Source organism: Trachurus japonicus, chromosome 17 (genome assembly GCF_045865225.1).
Source record: "Trachurus japonicus isolate A0001 chromosome 17, Traja_1.0".
Classification (NCBI taxonomy): Eukaryota; Metazoa; Chordata; class Actinopteri; order Carangiformes; family Carangidae; genus Trachurus; species Trachurus japonicus.
Window position 1 is genome coordinate 32411721 of NC_140923.1, and position 25589 is coordinate 32437309.

Here is a 25589-nt window from a genome sequence, read left to right on the forward strand (position 1 = left end):
AAGGGATGAGGGAGAAAGAGAGAGAGAGAGAGAGACAAAGTCCAGTGATACATCACAACAATGAGGTTTGCAAAGTCATGAGACCTCACATTCATCTCCACATAGGGTTTGGTGGCTGCATGTGTTGGTACTGTAGGTGTGAGGAGTGAAATCTATTCACATAGACAGTCTGCGCTCTGGATGGCAAAGGAACAACTATCCCCTCGTTTCATTATCAGAAAATGGATCTAAAATGAATCTTTCATGGCTCGGTATAATTGAGTGGGTAAAAGGCTATTCAGTTCTTCTTATGTCTGCCAATCAAGAAGGGCCCCCATGAGAGCCTGGGCCGCTTTATCATGCTGATTCCTCTCTGCCAGCAGATACAGACACAAGAGGAACGTGTTTATATCATCGCGTGAAAGAAAGAAGAAGCTCCTGGAAGCACCCAACCGAGACAATGAGGCCACCTCACCCTATAGGCAGACGTGACCCCGGCTCTGGTCCCCTCTGCCAGCCACTCGCACTACTTAAAGGAGAGGGGACGCGGCTATGAAAAAGACTATGGGATGGCTAAGTTGCATGAAATGTCTCTGGGGCCATGCACAAGCAGACAATGAATCACCGTAAAAGCACAGAGACACACAGAACACACAGGGTTTGCATGCTATAAATAAACAGACATGTTTAACCAAAGAAAAGAAAAAAGGGGAAGAATCACAGCAATCACTGTTGCGCATAAACAGGGGTGTTTATGTCTCCCTGGGATAAGCCGGGACATGGCGGAAATGCACAGTTTGCACAGCACTTTGGAACCATTGAGGGGCACAGAATGAGTCAGAATTTGGAAAAAGGTAAACATTGTACACAGAGGTCTCTCCCTGCAGGCACTGACACACATCAGGGGAGTTCGACGCTCTCAAAAAGCTCCAACTGAATGAACAGACAAGCAGTAACACTTAGAGATATGGAAGCGCTGCTACTTATACTGGCATGGGCTGTTTGGGCGAGATAGCAAAGGGGGTCGGGACAGTTTATCTGCTTGATATGCTGAGCAACAAGCACACAAACAGTGAAGAGTAGAGAGGCACTTTGCTAGGGCTGTTTTCAAAAGTTGTGTGGAAATTCTTTCTGGGTGCATGTTTGGGCAAAATAGGCTTGAATAAATGTTTTCTATAAGCGATTTGAGAGATGTAATAGCGTGGTCACGGCATGGTGGTGAAGAACTCATAAAACCTACCAGGATGAGATGAAATATATTTGCAGTTTGATGACAGGAGGAGAAATCAAAAAATGCTTTTTTTGTGCTGTTTTCTGACCAAACCAATTCACAGCAGAAAGATATTTTAAAAAATTAAAATAAAATATATATCTCTAATCATTAAGGTACAGGTTTCAGTGTTTGTTGGCCTTGACTATATGGAGCCGTGACTTCACTGCATGCAGCTCAAACCAACACCCACCCCACCTACAAACCTCTCCTTCCTCATCCTCTGAGGAAGACGGCACAGCCACCCCTTTATTCTAGTCGTACCAGTTTAAAAAACTAAACAAAACTAAACAAAAAACAACAAAAAAACGGGACCAGCAAAAACACTCTGTGCTGATTTTGTCTCAACCATCTGGTCGCGACATGCGTCAGATTCTGCACAGGATTGGATTTTGGACACGAGGCCTGTCTCTCTAATGTTCTGTGAAATTGCTGACATGTGTGATTTTGGTCGACCAATCAGTCAGCCTTATCTCTTCAAGCAGGCTCGGCATGACCAATGATGCTTTGTCTCATCATCATCATCATCAGCATCATCATCAGCATCATCATCATCGCAGATAACTGATGCAGATGTAGATGCCCGTTGGACTTGTTGTTGGCTTGAGAAATGTGATTTAGAGCCTGATGACTATTGAATATTACAACCATTACACTGTCAAAGGGGGGTTAAGGCACTTCCTTCCAGACGATCTTAAAGAGAGGTTTGCAAGTAGAGGAGTAAAGAAACAAATAATAGAAAATAAAAAACACCTACAGTCATGAAATGGCGTTTTGGGACATCATAGATCCCTTCCTTCTGCTGACTGGTTGGGACCTGCATTGGATTGGAGGTCGATTCAAATGTAAGTAACAGAGCAACACCTTATTTCTGTTTATTTTTTTCTCTGACAGGCTGCGTATTTAAAACAGGAGCTTATATGAACTGAAAAATGTCTATTTAAGTAGAAAAAGCATACTACATCAATTTGGATTTAAGACATTTTTTTTCCCTAATGTAATTTTATCGTTTAGAGCAATGGGATTATGCAAATTTTACAGTTGTGCCGTTGAATCAATTCTACTTAAATCAATATTGATTGCAAACAATGCTGGTTCTGTGAGTATTAAGAGAGCCGATTGTTATTCTGCACCAGTATGTCTCAACTGGTTCATCTGACAACAGGAAGATGCCTTGGCCTTCTTTGTATATTTCTCTCACATTTATCCAAACTATCTATTGCTCTTAACCTCTCTGCCTGTCTCTCCAATTGCTCCCTTGACTGGTTAACTTTCCGTTATGTTTTCCCCAAGTCTATTGATCTTGTTTCATTCTGAGATCAAATGGCATGGCGAGTGATTAATCTCTCTCTCTGAATCTTTCATCTTCAGAGGAATGCAAGATACAGAGAGGCAAAAAAGAGCAGGAGGAGGAGGAGGAGGAGTTGGAGAGGGAGGCAGCTAAGGGGGGTAGGGGGGAGTAGGATTAAATCATACGACAGGTCCCCAGAGTCCTCGCTGGTCCTCCAAATGGTCTAAAATCAAAAGGTCAAAGTGTTGGATATTATAAAAGGAGCCTGGTCTACAGGCCAGACTCAACAACTGACCTTGACTCCGCTACAGTTGTTCCACTCACCACATGAGGCATCCTATTGTCTTTAATATGTATCGTATTTTATTCATATATTCATTCAATTAGATCCAATTTTTGTTAACGATAGCCTTTAAATGTATTTACATTCACTAATTATGTCTCTATATAGCAGCTTTTATTGTTACCGAGAGACTACATCATCACTGTATTGGATTTAAATTGTCTTCCAAAGCAGAAGGGATTCACATTAAATGATGATTGGATATGATCCAGAGATGTTTGTAATTTTATTTCATAGATATTATTTGATATCACTGTTCACTCTCCTAACCCCACACCAGAGCTTTATTAAGTTACGAGGCATAAATACAGCTGCTGCTGCGGCACATCAAAAGTGTTTCACTGCTAAAAAAAAAAAAAAGGAGTGGCTTTTATTGTAAAGACCCTGCAGGAAACAGCCACATCAAAACAGAAACCTTGGTTTGATCTACTTTTGAATCTCCAAAAACAATCTGCACTTAGTAACTTCTTTTAAAAAAAGTTGTTAGTAACGTCACTATTATCATCTATCACAGGGTATCAAGAGGGAGGAAAAAAAGGGGGCAATGCTTGTCTTTGTACCTGATAAACGCTCTCCTCTGACTGGGGGCCACGGAGGGGTTCGTGTCCAGCCTCAAACACTATGTACTACAGAACAGAAGTAGTGGGCAAGGCGTAGAGGTGCAGAGAATAATGAGATGAGAAGACAGAGAGAGAGGCAGAGGTTGGCATATAAAACAGAGATATACAACAAGGGGGTGATACATGATGAGAATAAATGAAAGGATAGGGGAGCGAGGGTGGCGCCAAGTGAGGAGTGAAATGAGATCAGGAATGCGAAGGGTGTAAAAAAAAATGGGGGCATATGAAAGAGGAATGAGGCGGTGGTGGAGAGAGAAAGAAAAAGAGTGAGGTGGGGAGAGGAAAGAGCACAAGTATAATAGGTCAGGCAGTAGTTCAAGGCAGTGTGGAGGTCTTAGCTCAGCAACGTGATGCTCCACCTCTTTGAGAGAAAATAGAGCCGCAGTTCAGAATACTGGCTTGAGATCCACGACTGAAGCCTCATCAGTCCTCAGATCTGTCAGTATCTCCTCTGAGGTGCATAGAAATAAATGTATTTATGGATCTCAATATTAAAGTAATAGTTTGGCATTTTGGGACAAACACTTAATCACCATTAAGTAAGATAAGAGGACTGAAGCCTTTCCCACATCTGTATGGTAACCATTTAACTGGAGCAAGCAGCTGGTTGGATTAGCTTCACATAAAGATGGCAAAGCGGGGACGTAGCTCGCCTGGCTCTGTCAAACTGTGACAATATTCTTCGAGCAGCTCACTAATTAACATGCCATATCTTATCTGTTTAATCCATACAGAAATTTCGGTGACAAATCTGCTGTTTTACAGGGGACTGTTTCTTGGCAGCGAACGGTGAAGGAAGGAGTGAAGCCACTTCTCCCACCCAATAAGTCGTTTGGCACATATTCTCCCTTGAAACTGTAGCCTGTCACTTTTACCTCATGGTTTTTGTGTGTATTAAAAAAGAAGGTGAACTTGATATGTGCTGGTGGTGGGCGGATTTTATTCCCTTTGAACAGAGCCAGCTAGCTGCGTTCCACTGTTTCTAGTCTTTGAGCTAGGCTAAGCTAATTAGCTCCATACAGACATTAGAGTGGCATCAAGTCACATCCAGAAAGCTAATAGGCTACATTTCCCAAAATGTCAAATTATTCCTTTGAAGGCTCTGGCCACAGTCTGGAGTTTTGTCAACCAACATCAACATAAATTGAAAAACTGCAAATGGAATGATGTTATGCAAAAACACACTTCAAGAGCAAAGAACAGAGGTGATCTGGGAGGTGGTTGGACGTACGTACTACTGAACATAGCATTCAGAGTAAGAGTTAGTGTTGTCTGTATTCAGTGTGAGCAAACACAGAGAAAAAAGATCATGTTCAGCCAAATAAATGCACAGGGCAAAAAAGAGGGGGGGTGTAGGGGGTGGGGGTAACAACCAGTCCGGGGTGGAGGGCATATCTTTGGAAGAAATCAGAACATTGACACAGATCAACTTAAAAAATATGGTTTTACAACACTGCACTGGCAAATGGGAGTTGAATGGTTGAACAAAACTGTCCACTAGGATGATCTACTGTGTATTACTGGAATGGTGGAATATCATGAATCATTAATTCAAGCAGATCAGTTACTGGAGAAGATATTTGAATTAAGAATTAATTTTCTTCTTTTTTTTTTTAATTCAAAGCTTGAAAAGTGAAAACAGCTCCAGTGAAGCTAGAAGAGCATCAAAGTCAGCGGTGTTAGCTCCTGCTCTGTGTGCCTGTGGACCTACCTGGTAAACTGGATCATCCACTTCGTCCTCCAGGATAGTCTGTGTGGGTTTAGGACAGAGGGCAGACGACACATTTTGTAATTTTGACAAGTCAAAGTCTCATTAGAAAAAGAAATGGACGAGGAACAGAGAATACAAAACATTAATCTTAGTGTTTTCCATCAACTAGGCTATAATTATAGAGCGACAGCGTCTTCAGTTTTAATGAAACAACGATTTGCTCAGCCATAAACACACCAACACATACAGTACATTTCCTGTCACACATCTGAGTCTCAGGGGGAAAAAAACATCCAAACCTGTTGCACTTATCTTATATTTAGATGTTCAAAACAGAAATTAATGGAGCAGACGAACACAGTCTGTGGCGCACTTCAGACGAAGCTTGAAAGTGTTAAGATTTCTGCTGTGCGAGTGCGTTGCTGGCTGAGTTAGAGTGTGTGATCTCGCTTATAAATGGGAAACGAAACTGCGAAAAAAGAAAAAAGAAAAAACAAACTCTCTTTCTCTCTCTGGGTGTCCTACCTGGTAAACCGCCTGTTCACACTGTTTGTCCTTCTGAGCCTTTTTCTCCATCTCCTCCCGCTGTTTAATATCGTAGATGAGCGTGAAGAGGTCACGCAGGTCAATGATGAGAGGCTCCGCCTGAACGGGAGAGGTGCAGAGAAAGAAGGAAGAGGAAGAAAAAGACAAAGAATTAACAAGGGCGAGAAAAGAAGAGGGAAGAAGGGAATGAAGGGGAAAAAAGGGAAGGAGAGAAAGATGGGTAGCAAGAAGATGCAGCAGAGTGTAGAGTAATTGCAGAGCAGTGGTGGACGTGATGATGATATGTAGGAAAACAGGGAGAAGCAGAGAAGAGAGAGCAGAGCAGGAAGGCTCTTCACATTTTCAGAGAATGAGCCCGAGCCTTTCAGCAATAACCTTTAAAAACAAACAATTAACCCTCAAACAGAGCTCTGATGTGAGTAAGAGGACAAATATTTTTCCTCTGTGACTGATGTATTTGTTAATGTGTTAGCCCATATGTGCAACAGCCTATTTTTTATTTTTAACCATCCGCCTGAGTGGCTGAAATTGGATTTTTCATACCACAATCATCCCATGTTCGAGGACGTGTTTTTCTCTGTTGCAGAACATCTTTTTTTCTTTTTTTTGCCGGGGGGAATGTAGTGATTGTGATTGTCGCTTGACAAGAGCTTCTGCCATTGTTGTTTTTTTATTAGAGGTTAAATGATGTCCTCACTGAGCAGTGCAAGGTATTCAAGGCAGACTGGAGGCTAAAGTGAGTCACTACTAGAAAGTGATGAGACGTCAGTCAACGTTGATGTTGCTTTCCGCATCTGAAGACAGTTGCAGGAGTATAGTCATGAAGTTTGACACTGAACTCACAATGGTTCATCTCAACTGGTAATGATGTAAAGGCTAATGCTATGCTAAGGCTAATGCTAATGTAATGATGTTAATGCTAATTCTCGCTGTGAAGCAATAGCAAAACGAAATAGTTGCTTGAAATGATATCTTCTCTCCTCTTTGTTACATGGAGTGACTTCATGAAGGATTTTAAATATTTCATGAAAGCATTTTCGTTTTATCATTTTAGTTGCTGGACTCCCATGGAGTTGTCTGTGAATGTAGAATATTAACAGTAGAGTGTGGATGTGGACGACCACAGAGTTGAGCACTGCAGGGGGCGTGGAGGACTTAAATAACTTATAATCTCTCTGGTCGGTCGGCTCCTACCCCGTCTAATAAAACTCATTTGAAAAACTAGGAAACTAGCGCAGAAGAAACAAGCAGCTGCATCTTAATTCTAACGTTGGTTTGTTTTTGAATGGCGACATTTAAGTTGGTGTCAACTCAGCACACAGTTTTCTGCATCACAGACATTAAACCCGCGACAGTTCATTTTTACATCTATCTGAACTGACCTAACAGTATACAATATCTTTTTGAGTTGCATGTATAGTTTTTTTTAATTTTATATATATAGATATGTATATATATTTTTTGGGCTCTTTGCCTTTATTTGATAGCACACAGTAGAGATAGACAGGAAAGGGGGAGGCAGAGAGAGGGGGAATGACATGCAGGAAAGGGCTGCCCGACGCGGGATTCGAACTGGGGCCGCCTGCGGTGAGGACTAGCCTCTACATGTATGTATAGTTCTTAAACTGTACATGTAAACCACCATTTGTGCATTTCACACTTTCCTCAGTCAAGATTGAAGATCTGTAGACACACAACTGAGACCTGAACTTGACTCACTCCTCAGAAAATGAGGGTTTGACTCCCACTAGACTTGCCTTGGGACTTTGAAGCACAAACAGTGAAGTCTAAAATTGAGACCAGGAGAAGTTCTTCTGACAGCACCAGGTGCGCCCTGCATAGGCACAAAGCTTGAATATTTAATTGCTGGGCCTATGCAGTAAAAAAAAAAGAAAAGAAATATGTGGTCTCAGTTACATTAAAATGATTGCTTTTGACTCATCTTCAAAAGGAAAATGTTCAAATCTTGTGGCATTAAATACAAAGATTTTCAATCACAACATACAAATCTTGTTACTTGCTTCCATCGTGCCCTCAGGGGACTTGGATTTCAAAGCAGCCCCAGCAGGGTGGGAGAGCACTCACCGACTGTGCAGTCTTGATGGCCACAAACCTGTGGTGGCCCTCCTTCCCACATACATAACCAAAGGCTCGGTGGTCCCTGGTGTCCTTGGCGATGTAGCTGATCTCATGGACAGAGTGGTGATGCAGGAGCACCTAGGTGACAGAGATGTGTTTGTACAGATGAGACCTCGTGGGCCAGGAGGAATACGGTAGCCACACATCTACTGCATCTTCTTTTCATTCCCAAAGATGCAAATAAAAAACAAGTCTCATTTCATTTGAGAACCTGCCTTTTCATATAAATGTTATACAATAAGCAGCACTATACACTGTGTTGGCAGAAAAAGTAGGTCAAAGCTACTTTAAACATCTTTGCATATTGCTAAGCCAAACGCAACCATCCAAGGCAGGGTGAGCCTGAAAGTCTCTGACAGAGGGAGGAAAGATTCAAGAGTGTTCACGTCTCTGTTACACAGTATGTCTCAGATGATATGGGAGCAATAGGACTGGTCCTCTGCCATCAAGCATAAGGATCTAGTATCCTGCTGTTTGACTGGTCTGATTCGGGTGTTCCTTCTGCTGTGACCATGTCCACTTTTTATACGAGCAGGATTAACCATGCTGTGATTATTCACAATTGCTGTAATCTACCATATGACGCATTCACGCCATTGGTGGCCGTCGAACAGCCCCGACAACAGGGACTGAAAAGCGCGCTAAACATAACTACACACCCATATACACACACTGACTAATTGAGCTGTCACTCAGGCACACCTACCTGCTGCTCCTCTATTAGCAGAGATAAGCTTAGGCACTGAGGAGGAGCTTTTATTTGAATATTAGCCGATACTCAGTCCCTGGTAACGCCTCAGATTAATGTAAAATACAAAACTAATATGACTAGTCTACTCGATTCAGCAGAGAATCATGTCAGCTTTACATAAAGTATTTCCATCTAAATGCTTGCTGACGCCGGCTGCGCTGGAGTGATCCCCATTTCCACCATAATCACTCAAGAGGGATATTAAGTGTGGAGTGTTATTTACTGCCAGTAATCAGTAAATAAAATGAAGAGCATTAGGGGGCATGATTTCCAAAACAACAAATGAGCTTGTCAAAAGCTGGTGAGCTGGTTGGTGATGGCGGGAGGCTTAATGTTCTTTTTCATTACAGGCGAAAGGCACGGCACTATCACCACCAGTCATATTGAAAAGAGATATTATCAAAGATGGGTGTTTTTGTTTTGTTTGTTTGTTTTTTTTTGTGGGGGGGGGGTAAACAGTTGGTGGTTGGGTGGGGGTCGGCAGCCACGGGACAAGCGCTGTTGCATAATTATCAGTTTAACGCTAACGACAGCCGAGGTGGAGCCGCGGTGTAATTAGCATTAGCGGCAATGATCATTAAGGGGTGGAACTGACTGCTAATTATGGGTTAGCGCTGATGAGCAGAGTGGGCCTATCTGTGGCCAACACTACGCCCCAGGACGGGGGGGCCAGGAGCCCCTCCATCATCCTGTAATGGAACAGCAGGCCTCTGAGCCCGCCGGGGGGGCGGAAACAGCCCGTCTCATAACATCACCATAACATTGCTCACTGCGCTATCATTAGCAGGCAGACAGGGGCCTGAGTGATCTTAAGTAGGTCCTGCAGCGTAGCCTTAATCTTACTTTGGTGTATGTTAAACCAGTTAAGGTCAGGGTCAAATATCAAATGCAAGACCCGCAATTTAATGCTGTCAAGTTCAATCTATATGACCGAAGGGGGAAAAATGTCCAGTGGAAAACATGTTATTGCTTCTTTTTTTTTTTCTTTCGCACTGATATTTTTGAGAAGAATTTCGATTTTTTTTTCTTTTTGCTATGCAGCAGTAGGTACAACACGTTTTTACTTCAACACAACCATGTGACTCATGTCACCTCAGTGCAGGTACTGCCGCTGTGCTAATATGTCAACCGTGCCAACCAAGGCTTACAAGATGGCGGCCCTGGCAGCCGCTGTGAACTGAACCGTGCTAGCGTCTGCCCTCTGGATGTCCTATACGGCGGCTTCAGCAGCAGCAGCAGCAGCTGGCGGAGGCCTCACGGTGCAGCTCGGCCCACTCGCTGACATGTTACTCACCCCTGATCTTTCACAGTAAATCTTGATCCCGCCGAAAGAGACCGTCAAGAAGACTCTCTGCTTGTGCTCCCCTTTGGAACGTGCCGAGGAAGCCATTCCCTGAAGGACATTAAAGGAAACGACATGAGGAGATGAAAGGATATGAGCTCAGCGTGAAAGATAGCGGGCGTTCTTCTCTTCCAGCTCAGGTGAGTGTAACAGTGGGGGAGGGAGAAGGAGAGATTGAGGGGGAGATTCGGGAGGTGGGGGGGTTGGGATTGGGTGAGCGGGGTGACAGGAGTTACATAAGGTGTGATAGGACAGAATGTTCTTTCATGTGCCTTTTCTTGAAGCTTCACTCTCTCAGGAATTCACATGTCACCTTGTACAGCAAGTCTTATTATTATTTCCCAAGCACCTTTTTTTTCTCTCTCTCTTTTCATGAAGTAGGTCTTCTGCACTTCAACGTGACACACACAAGAGCTAGCTAACAACAATAAGGTGAGATTTGCTGACAGAACGGATCTCGCTGCTGACCGAACCGGCTCGCAACTTCACACACTGCTGACTGAACATCCAATCCTGCCTTTGAAGTATGCTTTTTCCCATGGTTCTCAGCAGCTCCTTTCTCTTATGTTCTCCGCTGTAATAATGAAAACAATTAACATTTCTCCACCGCGTTTCAGTTGACGCAACCTGTGTGTTTGACATGTCTTTCATGGAACAAAACCCGCAAAGGAAGAGAGAAGGAAAAACAGAGGAGATACAAAGCAGGAGAAGACTTGATGTGCTGAAAGTGTCTGACAAAACTGCAGCCCCAGTCACACTGATGAGTAGGTGACCTCCTCTGTACATTAGCTACCTTCCACCTCTGACTTTTCATTTCAAAGCTTAGCTGATATTTAAAACCACAGCCACTGTGAGTTATTTTTGCAGGGAAACGGTGGAGGGAAAAAAAAACATCCATCCATCGTTACATAAACGTATTCATATGAGAAAAGGAGGAGCTGAAGGGATGAAAGGGAGAATGGAAAGGAGGATAACAAGCATAACTAGCAACAGGGATAAGAAAGAGATGAAGTAAGTGAGAAAGAGGCGGGCGGGCAGGAGAGTCGATGGATGTTGTCAATCAGCCATCGGCTTCTCCATTTGGTGGATTAGTCCTCAAGGCAGCGAGAGGCAGCTCAATACAGACCCCGTCCCCTCCTCTATCCCCTGTCCAGATAATAGCAGGTCTGTATCGACTGCTCCATTGACTGGAACTGGCTGGTGGCTGGTGACTACTCGAGTCATGTGGAGGGCACTGCTGAAATGTCAGATCAAGGCAATGAAAAAGTTGTTTTATTGGACATAGCCCTTTGAATGGATACGGGTGATGAAAATTAAGCTTTACCTTCTGGCTATACTGCTCTTCACATAAGGGCTTCCCACACATTTAAGCCGCAGCAAAATCTGTGAGAATATACTTAAAGAGCCGTGCATATACGTCCCTATTGGAGAGGGATTTATCCCATAGCCACCTACTGCAAAGATGCTTATGTGCAGCTTTTTTTTCTCCAAACAAAGAGAGAGGAAAGTATTTCTTGCCTTTTACTTTCAAAAGGATACAAAGTAAACTTTTGAGAGGAAGAGGTGTCTTATTTATGACTAGTATGTCACTGCACGTTTATCAAACTTCCCCATATGCTGAGGCAACGTGCACTGGGCTCTGATAAGGTTGGTGTTTTGGTACTATACTATTATTCTATTAAATAAAACTAATACAAGAGCAAAAGTAAAAGGAATGGCTTTAAAACTGTGTTTAACATTAGCTACAAATGACAGCATATCTGGCCAACCAGTTTACATAGGGGAGCGCCGGGTCGATTGATACACTTTTCAGTTAAACGTCTTTTTTCAAAGATGACGTTATGTACACAAACATTTTTATCATGTGATCAACAACTCACATGTGTATTCTCTTAGTTACAAGTGTAATTTAACACATATGTTGGATGATCGCGCTGTTTTCTAACTTTGAACGTAAGTTGACATTTGTCTCAAACGCCCCACCTATGCGGGTCGTTTGAGACACAGAGGAGGGACGGTTGAAACAGCATGTTTTAAACAGAAACTACTGACCTTACTCTCATTTTTATGACGCATATCGGACAACATACTAGTGTAAAATAAATATATAAATAATTAATATATAAAATATATAAAAATATATAAAATATATAAAATTTAATATATAAAATTTCACATAATTTCTCACAACATAAAAAGGTCAAACAAATATTTTTGTCCCGTGCGTAATTGTCAAGATCCGCATTTCGATTAAACTCACCTTTCTTCTTTTGTACGAGTTGTTGGACGACTGCATTTTCATTTCATTTAGCCTACTTATTTCCCTGTCCTAAGTCATGTTTATGGATACACAGTTGAACATATTGTCATTTTACCCTCGGCATTTTTCCCTCACTTTGCTGAATATCTGTTGATTCATGTCATAAACATGTTTTGTTCATTAGAAATATGTGGTGTTTATTAAAAATACATGTTGTTCAGTCAAATCAGTTGTTGTTCATTGCAAAATAGTTATTAATTTGGTGATTTATACAGATATTGATCTCGCGTGAGGGACATTTGAAACAGCTGTATCAATCGTCCCTCCAGCGACTACTGCCACTTAAACCTGTTTTGCCTCTAAACTTCAAAACTATGACACTGCATACATTAGGACCTACCGCACGTAAGATTTTACTTTCCATAGTCGAAAAACGGTTCGCACTAATAACTTTTGAATGGCATGACGTCATTTCACGAGCTTTCCCGGGATTGGTAGGTGTTGTGTGCTGAACGTAGTGACGAAATCTGACGGCTCAAGCTTGCGTGGTTTTCGAGGAAATCGCTGTGTATCAATCGTCCCGTGTATCAATCGACCCGGCGCTCCCCTACTAGTTAGCCAGATACGCTGTCATTTGCACTAGTAAGCCTTATTCACCATTACTCCAAAGACCAGCGACTTTCATCATATTAACTTGTGGGGTTACAGGTTATGTTACAAAAAAAAAAAGAAGAAAAGTCCATTCAAAGGAGTGTGTGGAAGCTGGTCCTGGTGGGTTATAGGGTTAATGGCTCTGCAACCTCAACCTCAACCTCTTTCTACTCCGTGTATGGAAAACAGCAACAGCATTATGTCATTTCACATTTTCTCTGATACTAGGAACAACTTGCTGTTCCTTCATTTCCATGTCTTCTACTGGGATCTTTGGCATCAAAAAGTCAAACAAAAACCCCACATTTTTCAAAGCATGGAGCTAAAGTTAGCTTAATTAGCAAACTAGCTACAGCTGAAGATCTGCGATGACAGTCAAGAGTCCTCGTTCCCCCGACAACTCACAGACACCAGCTGAAAATGAGAAGTTTGCTTTTGTCTCTCAGATCAACCTCACACAGTGTTTTGAAACCTACTGAAGAATTTCAAGTGGTAAATCTACCCTGTTACCACGGCACTGTGAGCGCACACGAGCCAGAACAGAAAGAGCTTACCAGTAACGAGGGTGGTGCAGTTTACACAACATTGTAGTTCACATACTGTACGTCAAACATCCTTCTTACCCGTTCATCCACAATCACCAGCTCTGGATCTGTTATTATGGGGCTGAATTTGACCTAATTTACTTGCGACGTTCTGTTAACAACGTTGCTAAATATTATCTGGGTCACATTATCACAGTTTGCATATGCGCCACAAGTATGAACTTTGTGGTAAAAATAGAAGACTGTGACTGACATGAGAAGACGTACAAGAGGCAGACGAACCGGGGGGTTAGAGTTCTTGTGGTAAGTAAGAAAAAAGTGAATATTTAAGTGATGTGCTAGGCTACTTTAAACATCTCAGAGGAGGGAGCCAGTTTACCTCCAAGGTCAATGTGTATGAATCAATGTAGAGAGGAAAATAAAGTACAAAGCTTCTACCATTTTGCACAAGATATAAACCAACCTTACAGTAGCTTTCTACATGACAAATATCTACAGAATAATACGGCCGGACTTTTATTTGTTCCGTCTGGTCAGTTCTTTGCAGAGCTTCAGTGAGTCATATACAGGAAAAGACAGCTCCCATGAGTCATTCAACAGACAATACAGTCATGCCCGAGCATGGCTTTTCAAAATCTGTCTTTGATGAATGAAAAGGCTCAATGATGTCCCTGCAGACACACACAAACACACAAACACACACATGCATGCACACAAAACCGACAGCCAGGCATTAAGTCTGCACCTTCAGCTTCATCATGGAGTCCTGGCACAGCTTGTCCCCACGAGCCGCCGTCACCTCATCAATCCCGATCAGCTTGGCCTTGTACCGCACGCCATCTCCACGGAAACGCTTAATAAGCCCCGCCTCACTGCGGTCCTGACCTGCAGCGAGAGAGGAAGAGAGGAAGAGAAAGAGGACACCAAATTAAAAGGGGGAGAAAATGAAAAGAGTGACTACAGGAAGCAAAGGATGTGTGAGCTCAACTGAATCTTACAACTTCAGTATCATGCCCCGCCTGAGGTTTAGAGGGGTCTGTGTGTGTGTGTGTGTGTGTGTGTCTGTTCGCCAATATAAATATTTATGGAATAGGAAATTTAGTATGAATAGCAAATAGGCAGCAGAGAGCAAAGATTGAAAAGATTGAAAGGAGGTTGAACCTGAAATTGAAAATGAAGTTGAACTGAAGCCAGTGGACTAAATGAGAAAACAAGTGAAACACTGAGACACTTTACAATCACCTATCGCAGGGCATTGTGGGGCGTTCGCTCACAAAGCTAGGGTGGAAGGTTAGGGACAGTTTGAGTGTGTGTGGGGGGGCGGGGGGAGGGGGCTGACTCCTACGCGTCACCCACATCCAGAGTTCCCATGGGTGCTATTGGTGCTGACAAACCAGCTTGAATGGAACGCTATTGAGGGGGAATCTTCTCGGTCCAGCGCTCAGCCACAATCCACCATGCCCTCCCTGGGTGATGGATGTTGGGTGGTGTGAGATGGGGGGGGGGGGGCGTTGTGTGTCTGGATGGCCTCGGGCTTCAGGGTTGTCCCCCCCCCCCTCCCCTGATTATTCTGTCTGCCAGTCTCTGCCCTGACACCACCTTGACACTGACACCTTTCTCATTTTGTCTCTGCGCTACGTGCCGTTGGACCGTTTTGATTATGTCGGCCTCGAGCAACTTCGCCCTGCGTCTACAACCTAGAACACCATCCCCTCGTAGCCTCTGCATGGTTTCGTCGAAGCTTTCGACGCCGACTTTCCTGCTGTGCCTCAAACAAAGAAGATAGCAGGATTTCAAATCAAGGTCACCGGCACCTTGGAGAATTTAGCGGTTTCTCAAACCCCCTTCGGTTGCCTGGATTCTAGGTCAGGAGCCCACACGAGCCCATCAGTTAACGACACATTTAGGTGTCTGGCTAAGCTGTGCGTGAGAAAAGGACAAGGTTTAATATCCCTAACAGAGACCGTCAAGCTGCACTCAAAGACCATATTACACCAAAATGAGCTTATTCCACCCAGAAACACACTGTGTTTCCATCCATACGACATCTACCCTCACACAAATGGAATTTCACTTTCCATTCCTGCAATTTCTAAAGAAAAAAAAAAACAAGAAGAAAAAAATGGGAAATTTAGAAAAAGAGCAAATTAAGGAGCTTGTGCACATGGAGAAAAAAAAATGTTTTAGTTCTAATGCAAGCGCTTGTCTTGGCTATGCACACCCTCTCACTAATTCATGAGGGCACAATTCTCTAAAGAGGGGGGGGAGGGCTTGACGATACTAAAGTCATTAAAGTCTCTAAGCAAGTGAATGTCAAATCTGGGTCTAATTCAGACTTGTTTCCCTGCCAGAGGATAATGAGTCTTATATACAGCCCTGGCGTGCACATAGCAACCGTGTGGAGAAATGAACATTCAGACGTTGATGACAGACTCGCTAAAGACGCTCGCTGTCGACTCTGCTTTGACATACAGTATATACATAATTACAGCAGCGATGAACCTACAGAACAGATGCAGAGGGAGGGGGGACACCTGCAGCGATCATCTCTCTACCTGCTTTAGAACCAATCCCCTTGCACAGTGGCTGTAGTCCGCTCATACCCTATTATGTATTCCATCCTGATTTTACTGACTCATACACTCTGTAATGTAATGTAAAATGCATGCTGCTCCAGTTGCATTTTAAACGCGATCGGTCCAATTCAGCGCGGCTCTCTCAGATGAGCTTTAACCAGATGTTCTGTGCCATTTGTTTCTTTACATACAGCGTGCCATTTCCCCTAATAACACTTCAGGAGAGATTTAGAGGTTTATGCGCAGATCCCCCAAAAAAAAGAAAGAAAAAAAAAAGTAGGCCTCGCATACCGAATGAGAGTCTTGACACAGTGGCATAACTCGTACACTACGTGCTCTGGGTTCAGATCAAGACGAGCCGAGTGTGCTGTATTTGAAAACTAAAGAGCTGCGGGGCATGCTGTTTCATGTTGTTACACACTGTAGGAGAAGGAGAAGAGAGAGGGAGAAGGTGTGTGTGTGTGTGTGTGTGTGTGTTTGCGTGCGTGCAAGTGTGTTTGTAGTGAGGTGACACATATTCCTCTGGCTCTCTGGATTTACAATTACCCAAGGTTGAAATGTCCTCACAATATTTCTGGCCCCGTAAACCTGATGCTCATAATCTGTCTGACAGAGAGTTGCCTTAAGTATTGTCTACTGTTAATGTGAATCTAAGGATATCCTACACATTGTTACACCATGCCCACCGTTCAGGAGTCTTTGTAGTCTGGGGTGCATGCGTCCTCTCTCTCTCACATCTCTCTCCCTCCTCTTTTTTGCCTGTTGCCCTCATTTTCTGACAAGCCATTAGGCAATTAAACGCCATAAAAATAGTGGATTCTTCAGAAACGGAGGAGAGAATTAGCAGCCAGGATGTCAGGGGGGTTCATATCAAACACTACAGTCCCCCACCTGACACACACAGGCCTTGCAACCAGGACCATGGAGAGAACAATTACGGTTAGCCCTGCTCCATACTGTTTCAGGGCTCGTCTCTGATCACAGTGTTGCATCCTCCTCCTTGCTTGCACTCGAATGGGGACAGCGAAGGGACAGATGGCAACAGATGGAGAGTCAGAAGTGGCCCTCCAGTTATAAGGACTTGGCAACAAGAAACTTTTTGTTGGGGATCCGGGCATGGAGGCAGCTTAACCTCTGAACCTTTCCGAGCGTGTATCCGTGTCCGCCTGTCTCCATCCGTCAACGTCCCCGTCGGTAGCGGACACGCCGTCTATTTAGCCATGATGATGAGAGTTTACAGCCATGCTTAGTGAGCCATACTTTCACCTACATGCAGTGCGCAATATTAACAATTACTTTATGCAGCTCTGCACCGAGCAGTCGACGTCCCCTCCAAAATGAAAAAAAAGGGCTTGGTGTGTCGCCCTATCAGCGCAGGGGGGGGGTTGATGACTTTAAAGGGATAGTTCACCCAAAATTGAAATTTGTATCATTATCTACTCACCCTCATGTGGACTAAGGGTTGGGAGAAGTTTCAGAGTCCTCCGTGGCTTCTCTGAGTTACAGGGGGTCTCGGCGTAGCAGTGCATGCCCATATAACGGTTGCAAATGGATACCAACTGTCTTCGTTACAAAAAGACACACCAAAAAACATCCAAATACCTCCATGCTGCTCGGATGTAATGTCTGTCTTGTATTGAAGCCCCGGAATGCGAAATTGTCCCAAAAAAAATTTAATAAATCTATATTTCAAGCTTGTTTTGTAGCGGAAGCTCCTCTTCCCAGTTCGTCCAAATTTGACGAACCGGGAAGAGGAGCTTCGAGAAGCTTCCGCTACAAAACAAGCTTGAAATATAGATTTATTTAATGTTTTTCGGGACAATTCCGCATTTCGGGACATTACATACGAGCAGCATGGAGGTATTTGGATGTTTTTTGGTGTGTCTTTTTGTTACGAAGACAGTTGGTATCCATTTGCAACTGTTATATGGACATGCACTGCTACGCCGAGACCCCCTGTAACTCAGAGAAGCCACGGAGGACTCTGAAACTTCTCCCAGCCCTCAGTCCACATGAGGGTGAGTAGATAATGAGTGAAATTTCAATTTTGGGTGAACTATCCCTTTAAGCAGTAGTAAAGAGAACGGGCGTCTGAGGAAGGCAAATCTGTCCCCGCCATCTGCCTCCCTTGTGTGCACAAAATACTTTTCATAAGCCTCAGCAAACACACAGATACACATTTACAAACATTAAAGACAGCACATGCTCACGTCTATAAACCCCCTCTGCCCGGCTCTCCACACTCCAGCACCACATCAAGGTTTTTGGGGGTAAATGACTGATCGTTAGAGAGGTTATAGAATTAATGAGGGCTATTGTGCACATCATCAATGCTACTGAATAGAGCATTGACTCACTGTAGAGTAACATGTAGGTATTGATCTGTGCTGGGTGGTGCTGGGTGGTGATGGGGAGGGTCATTGTTTGGGTAGGAGCTCCACTGTTATTATCACACTGACGGTAAAGCAGTGTGATGAAACAGTTGGATAAGCATGTCAGCAAATGACTGGGTGGAGTATAGGGAGGACCAGGCTGAACTGGTTTAGTATTTGTACTGCGTGACGTCGAGTGCAGCAGGTGAATGGTGATTTAATCAGCTGTTTGCCTCTCTCTGTCTCTGTCTCCGTCCTCCTCCGTTCCCCCGTCTCTCTCTCTCTCTCTCTCTTCTTTTCTTTTTTCCTTTTTTGAAATGAATCATTTTTTTGTGCACAGATTATAGCAGGAGAGCAACAGTTGCTATGGAGATGGAGTAAAGTCACGCATGTAAAGCAATTCTGTGGATGGGTAGAGGGGATCTTGGGCTTTGCTGCAGTAAGGTTTGATATTTCCAAATGGTTTTGAAACAGGTGACGATCAGAGATGCTGTGACGTCATAGGAACCAAGCAGAGTGTCTCCTACTACTGTAATAATAGCTTTCATGGGTATGTGCCCTGTTTTCCTCTGAAATACACAACCAGCAGAGAATACATTAAAAGATAAGAGTGATGACAGTCTATATTTTTCTTTTTGTCAATAAATCCCACAAAAAGACCATAACTGGGCAATAATAGTAATAAAATAAGATATTACAGTAATGTGTTAAGTACACACAGGATTTTCAGTAACAAGTAATGTAAGGAATTATAGCGCGTAATAAAGAAATTACATAATATGCACACATAACACTTTGATACATGGGTCTTTCATATGTCATTATGTTGATATGTCAATTTTGTTGTTTTAAATTCACTGAGGTGTTAGCTGGGTTCAGTGTGTGAAGATGCCAGGCTGAGCTACAAGTAGAGAAAACAGCCTTCAGATATCCAGATGTCATATAGAGACGGTCCTCGACCATCTAGGTTGTTTATACAAGCAACCCCATGGTTATTGTTGAGCAGCATCTATGGTAATGTTCATGTGAGACAGCATTAGTCTTTTCCACCCAAAACAACATATTTACATCCAAGTAACAAAGCCCCTCAGTGGCTGTTGTGATTGTCACAGGAGCACAGGAGGAAGTCAGGTGACGTTGTTGTGCTGTGACAAAGCCAGCGAAGGCAGGAGGTTGTGGCAGATGGTTCAGTCGACAAAACACTAGGCTTTAACAGCTGGAGGTGGTGTAAATAGTCACTAAAGCACTGCATATCTATTAATCCACCGCTGAGAATAGTCCCCCCAAATTTTTTTTACTATATATTCCACTTTAAGTAAAATTGGCTCAAAAAAAATAATTAAAAAAATGCTTTTTTTTTAAAAGAAATTAACATATTGAATTTAAATATATTTGTGACCACATTTGAACTATGTACAGTACAGTAGGACTGGAAGGGTTTTGGGGTTGAGTATTACTGACAGTGTAAAGAGGTCATTTAAATATTATGAGTCAGATTAACACATAGTTGGTTTTGGTCATTTCATGGGATTTGTTGATAAGAGGAAAAATAAAAAATAACAGCAGCCTTATCATTTTAAATCACATCCGTTTCTTCTCCCACCCATATGAATATAAACAAGATCTTTCTCTTAATGTTGTGCATGTCATCAGCCTCATCCTCGGCGGCGTCCTTCACCTGGCCCCTACCCGCTCACAGTCTGCAGTCTGCAGTCTGCATGCATTTACTCTGCCCCATTTCCATTTATATGGATCTAAATAGCATCTTCTCTGATTGTGACAATGGCCCCTGCAGCACATGTGATTAACATGGTAAAGTCGGGGGGCTGATAGCCTGTACTGATAGCCCCCCCCTCCCCTCCCTCGATGAGCCGCATGGCCACGTGTGTAATAGCCCCCTTGCTCTGCTCTCCCCCCTCCACTTAACTCAAATCGATGGGCCCTCCTCCAGCCCGGCCATTTATCTGAGCGAGCCGACAGAGCCGGTGAAACCGCCACAGAGGAGCTGGCCCCGTGGCCTCGTTACAGCCAGCCCGCACAAACCAGATTTACTGGACTAGCTGGAGTGGCTTTACTCACGGATGGAGCGATGGAGGGGGGGGGGGGGGCAGGCGAGGCAAAGGAAAAAGCATCCTCTTCTTACGCACTTTCTTCCCACTCCTTGTGATTTTTACTCATTCTGCCTCTCCGTCTCCTCTTCTTCGCTCCTCTCAGCCAATTCAATCCCATTTCAATCTCCCGGTGAACGTTGGGAGAATGCCTCTTCCTATTACATCACTTATGCTGTTCATCAAAGCGACATGGTGTGAATTACCCTGTCCATGACACCTAAATCATGGCACTACCAAACCCCGGGGCTACGAGGAGTAGCTTGTTACTACATCTGGATCCCCGGGACGAGACGGGGAGCCTCTCCACGGGCTCTCCTGAGCCGAGCTCCCAGCATTATTCCGCTCCATCCAAACCTGGCTTTAAGTTATGTTCACTGCCTGCCAAACATGAGAACGCTGCCGTTTCTCCATTTTTTTACTCTTCATGTTACTACTTGTCTGTGCAGCACTGTTCCCTCAACATATATAACAAATTACACATGCACTGTGCTCTGATGTTTTACACAGATCTACATACAGAATTATTGTTGTAAAGAGATTTGGTAAGTAGACTCACACGTACCTTTGATCCTCCTAGACTCCCTTCGCTGGCTGGTTTTGACACCCGGCTGGAGCTCGGCCTCTGCTGACATCCTCCACTGCTGAGTCCCTGGTCCTGCTCACAGCGGATCCACCATGGGTTAGCAGCACACTTAGCTAATCCTCGCACACCTCCCCGTGTCCGATTCCCCCCTCCCCGCTCCCGTTTTCTTTCCCTCACAGTCGCTCTTTGGTGGAGAAAATCTCCTTCGAATCCATGGCGAGACGTCTGGTATTCCTCAGTGAGCGAAGATCCAGCATTGATAGCTACGCTCCTTCACTGTTTGCCCATGGCGTGCGAGTATCGGTGGACAACACATGGAGAGATGATTGAAATGTGAACCGGGCGATCCTCTCGAGAGCAGCGGCTTCAGATCTGAATTGACATCTTCTGGAGTGTACCTGAGTTCTCTCCGTGAAGGTCAAGTATCACATGGTCCGCCGTTGCTCTTTTCTGAGGGTCCACCTATTGGTCAGGTGTAATTCCCCCCAGGGGAGGCTGCAACATTGATTGAATCAAATATTGTTCTTCAGAGTAGGTCAGGAGTGGATATTATTCTTTGGTAGAGCACTTCAGATGCAGTCCGACAGCCCATCACAGTCACTTGCTCCGAGCACTGCAAGGCAAGAAGACAGGGATGACATTTAATGTTACCCCCAGAGGCGCTTTGAGCATTAAAATGACAAACACATACCCCTTGATCACTCATTACAACATTCATTTAACATACAGAATGGCAGGCACCAATTTAACAGATCAACAAAGATGTTATTATCTCTTCTGGATCATCAATCCTTAATGAGAAGCGGAGAAGACGCTCGCTGTTCAGCGCCCACCCTTGAAGGAGACCTGTGGCGAAATATTTGACGCTCAATGTTTTATGCTTCGCTTGTGAGTAAATATGGGACGTTTAAGCATAACCGGTGCTTCTGTGCATGCAAAGCAAAAAATCTTCAGAAGATGGATTGTTAACGCTGCCAGCTCAGGCCGACAGCCCGGGAGGAGGGAGGAGCAGGAAGCCATGAATGACGGGCAGTTTCAAAAAGCAAACTGTGGTGGGAATCCTGGCACAGCCGTCTAGAAACTAGAGCCCCCCCACATTGTTCTTTAATGCCCTTGAAACATCTACTGCTAACACGGGGGCCATGCCAAACTGGCACAGTGGCTGGCACCGCTTCTGTTGGCATGGCGACGGCCCATTGTTGGAGAAAGAGGCCTTCAGCCCGCCGTGGCCTGAAAAGAGCCGCTGCACACACATTATCCTGTGTGACATTGTATGACATTGTGAGTGTGTATAATGAGAGTGAATAGATGAGTGATGTTGTTTAAAATGTATTTTTAGACACAAACAAACAAACAAACAAACAAACAGAGAAGAAATCTCAGGTTTTGGTCTTGGCTCTCCGTGTTTATTTGCTTGTTAATGCCTGAATCCAGACAAACATCACCTGCAGCTAGCTTACAGCATACACACCGCCACTGTGTGTGTGTGTGTGTGTGTGACAGTTCAGTTGTGTTAGCTCAGACCTCACTACAAACCACTGTTCTTTCTATGTTTCTTCCAGTTTCTTGCAATTTAGCATAAGCATGAAATCCTTTTGCTGGAATGTGAACATTCTTATAACTCCCTCCTTCAAATACAACTGCACCGCCTCAAAAATTCACTTCTCATTCACATTCAGTACTACATAAGTCTGTGGTTTGGTCTCATATCATTACACAGACCTTTGGGGTGGGAAACTGAAATCAAACAGTATTAAGCCCAGAATGATACAAAGCTGAAAGCAACGTTCAAATACAAATTACACATATTGTGACTGAGGCTACAAAATGAGCTACAGTACATGGCTAGAAATCACCAGAGCAGAGGTCTTCAACAGGGGGTCCGCGAGGTGCTGCAGGGGGGTCGTGGACTTTTCCGTTGATTAGACAATGTTTTATATCAATGTTGCAAATAAAAACATCAATTTGAATAGCTGGTCTGCATGATTACATGCAGTTGACAGGCATTGTTGATTTTGGCATTGGCATCAGGTGTATTTATAAAAGGCAGAGGGACGGCCCCCTACTCACTTTAGCTTGTACACGTTTAGAAAAAACATGAATAAACCTGTGTATTATTTGAATAGCTTAGGGTGAATTCCAGTTCTCCCCTTAGCCCTAGCCCTTGGCCCTAACCCTTCGTTTTGCGCGTCCACGTGAAGTGGTAGGGGTGTCCCAATTCTGGTTCAGACGAGGGTTAGGGGGAAGGGGTAGGGCTATCTCGCCCTCGAAACGGAGATTTTTCAGGGGCACACTACAGACCGAGGGCTATGGCAAGTTTCCCAGAATGCATCTTGCGGCAACCGGCAGCTGTTTTATTTCTCACTGTAGCACTGTTATTACGTCATTTTGTTAAGTTTTAATATTTTTTCATGCGAGAAAGTAGCTGTTTAGATCCCAATGTGAGGTGGGTTTATCCAAATGAGGCTGTTTAGACGTTTGCTCCGATGTTTTTCAGAGAAGTGAAGCTCCACGTTGGAGCCTCCACCTGTGGAGCAGATCAGCGGCTCGTCACGGAGACACCAGCACGTCCGGAGAGCTTGTCAGCCGGCCAACCTCCCGACCTCGTCCCGGTAGAAAAGACGACCGCTAATTAACTTACCCGCAGGTTTTTAAAGCTTTACCGCCGGGTAGTTACATTCTTTTTAGGAGATAAATGCTGGTCTCATTGATGAAATGTAACAATTGTGGCAGTCGCATTAATTTGTTTGAATTAAAAGTGAAGCTTCATGTGTGTATTGGACAGAGGAGCAGCGCTGCCTGGGAGCTCTGTAGCCTACGTACAGAAATCACCACATTTAAATCAATAAATAAATGTTTTACAATGAAGCGATCAGTCTTCATTAAATCTTTATTTTATTTTATTAAGTTAACGTGGTTTTGAATAGAGGATTTGTGGCAAAAGCTCGTCACGTCTGCTTATGTGAAAGCCAGCAGAGACTACTGATGACGTATGTGATTGTTGAAGTGGTGTCCCAATTCGTAGGGGTTGACTTTCAACCCTACTCCTTGTAGCTCCGTTTCAAGGGCAAGGGTTAAGGGCTAGGGGTAGGGCTAGGGGGAGGGGTAGGGATGAAAAATAGAATTGGAATTGGGCATTAGTATTGAATGCACAACAAGCTATGTTTATACATGGTAGCCTACTGGGCCCAGTTTAATACAATACACATTTTCTTCAATAAGGTAGGGGTCCCTGCTTCATCCCTACGTCAGTTTGGGGGTCCTTGGCCTGAAAAACGTTGAAGACCTCTGCACTAGAGGGAAGTGAGAAAATATGTGGGTGAAAGGATCCTTTCACTTAGACATTTTTCAAGATGCAGAGCTTTGTGTATTCCTAACACGTATGTATAAAACAGCTACATCTGCCTCCTGCAGACTGGTCCTTCAACCCTCCCGTTACTCCAAAATGAGCTGTGATGTTGAGACACATTTCATTTCCTTGAACAACAGGTCACCTCATCACCTCCGGTTCCCCTTGTGCAAGGCTGTCTAGACCATGTGTCACCCTTCATGTGCGCTTATGAAGTAGATAATGACACCCAGGTCCGTGCGAAGGGGAAATCTCCCCATAAGTATGTCTCAGACAGAGCCATAAAGTGTCAGCGACGGCAGAGGTATTTTCCATGTCACAAAGAACCTTATCAGAATGTAATTTTCATTACCAACGAGGGAGATATGCCTCATTGTATTAGACGGAAGAGCGATTTAATGTGATGTACGGCTGCTTTTCAAAACCAATGCTATCTAGGTCACCCAGACTCCCCAATCTGCTCCGTGTTTTAACAGCTCCCAGTGTCTCTTATGATTTGGGTCAGAGTTAAAGAGCATCACTCGTTTCTCTAGCTACTCTCAACTGTTAGAGAATGTCAAAAATCCCTTAACAAAAGCCACACTTTATTTATTAATTTGTTCATTTTAGTACTACCTCTCTCAAGTGCAAAGGAAAAACTTCCTTGAGGGAAGTCAGTGTGATTTCTGCTTGCATTTCTTTATTTCCCTCCGTCAGGCCGCCTCTTTTCTTTGTCTCTGTCTGCCTGAATTTCACAAATCATCTGCGGAGATGTTTGTTTCCTGCATGAGTTTTTACCCCATAACTGCATTATTGAACAAAAAACAGGCATGCTGTGAGAAAAAACCTGATGTATGGCAACTCTCTCTTCCTTGACATTAAGCACATCAATCATGCAAGCCATTGATTTTTCAGGAGAGGAGTCTGAGTGTGTACCTTCGCAAGGTGAACTAGACCCCCTAGGCAATATGCAGGTACATATATCTTGTCATACGGCTTCGGTGCACTGGGATCAGATGTGAATCTGAATCCTTCTCATGAGAGGAAGCAGTTCTTTCTGTGTCACAAAGCTGTCTATAACCTTTAGTGTGTTTAAGTTCAGGTCAATCACAACAGTTTGCACGCATCACACATTGGTATCACAATCAACAAGACTAGGCCGAGACCTAGT

General features: G+C 43.8%; 1 protein-coding gene across 2 annotated transcripts in view; it reads right to left on the bottom strand.

Moving 5' to 3' along the window:
* dab1b (DAB adaptor protein 1b) overlaps positions 1-21703 on the bottom strand; it is a 28108-nt gene extending 6405 nt beyond the window's left edge. Inside the window, exons 1-8 of one of the 2 annotated variants that reach the window (XM_085805189.1) lie at positions 21070-21703; positions 14194-14333; positions 9945-10043; positions 7846-7977; positions 5740-5859; positions 5215-5253; positions 3444-3509; positions 2007-2066 (exon numbers count right to left, since the gene is read on the bottom strand). In XM_085805189.1, the coding sequence (XP_085661315.1) occupies positions 2007-2066; positions 3444-3509; positions 5215-5253; positions 5740-5859; positions 7846-7977; positions 9945-10043; positions 14194-14333; positions 21070-21139 (726 nt within the window). In that variant the 5' untranslated portion in view covers positions 21140-21703. The remainder of the gene's footprint in view (positions 1-2006; positions 2067-3443; positions 3510-5214; positions 5254-5739; positions 5860-7845; positions 7978-9944; positions 10044-14193; positions 14334-21069) is intronic. The other variant, XM_085805191.1, reaches the window with a different exon arrangement.
* Between the last annotated feature and the right edge of the window lie 3886 nt (positions 21704-25589).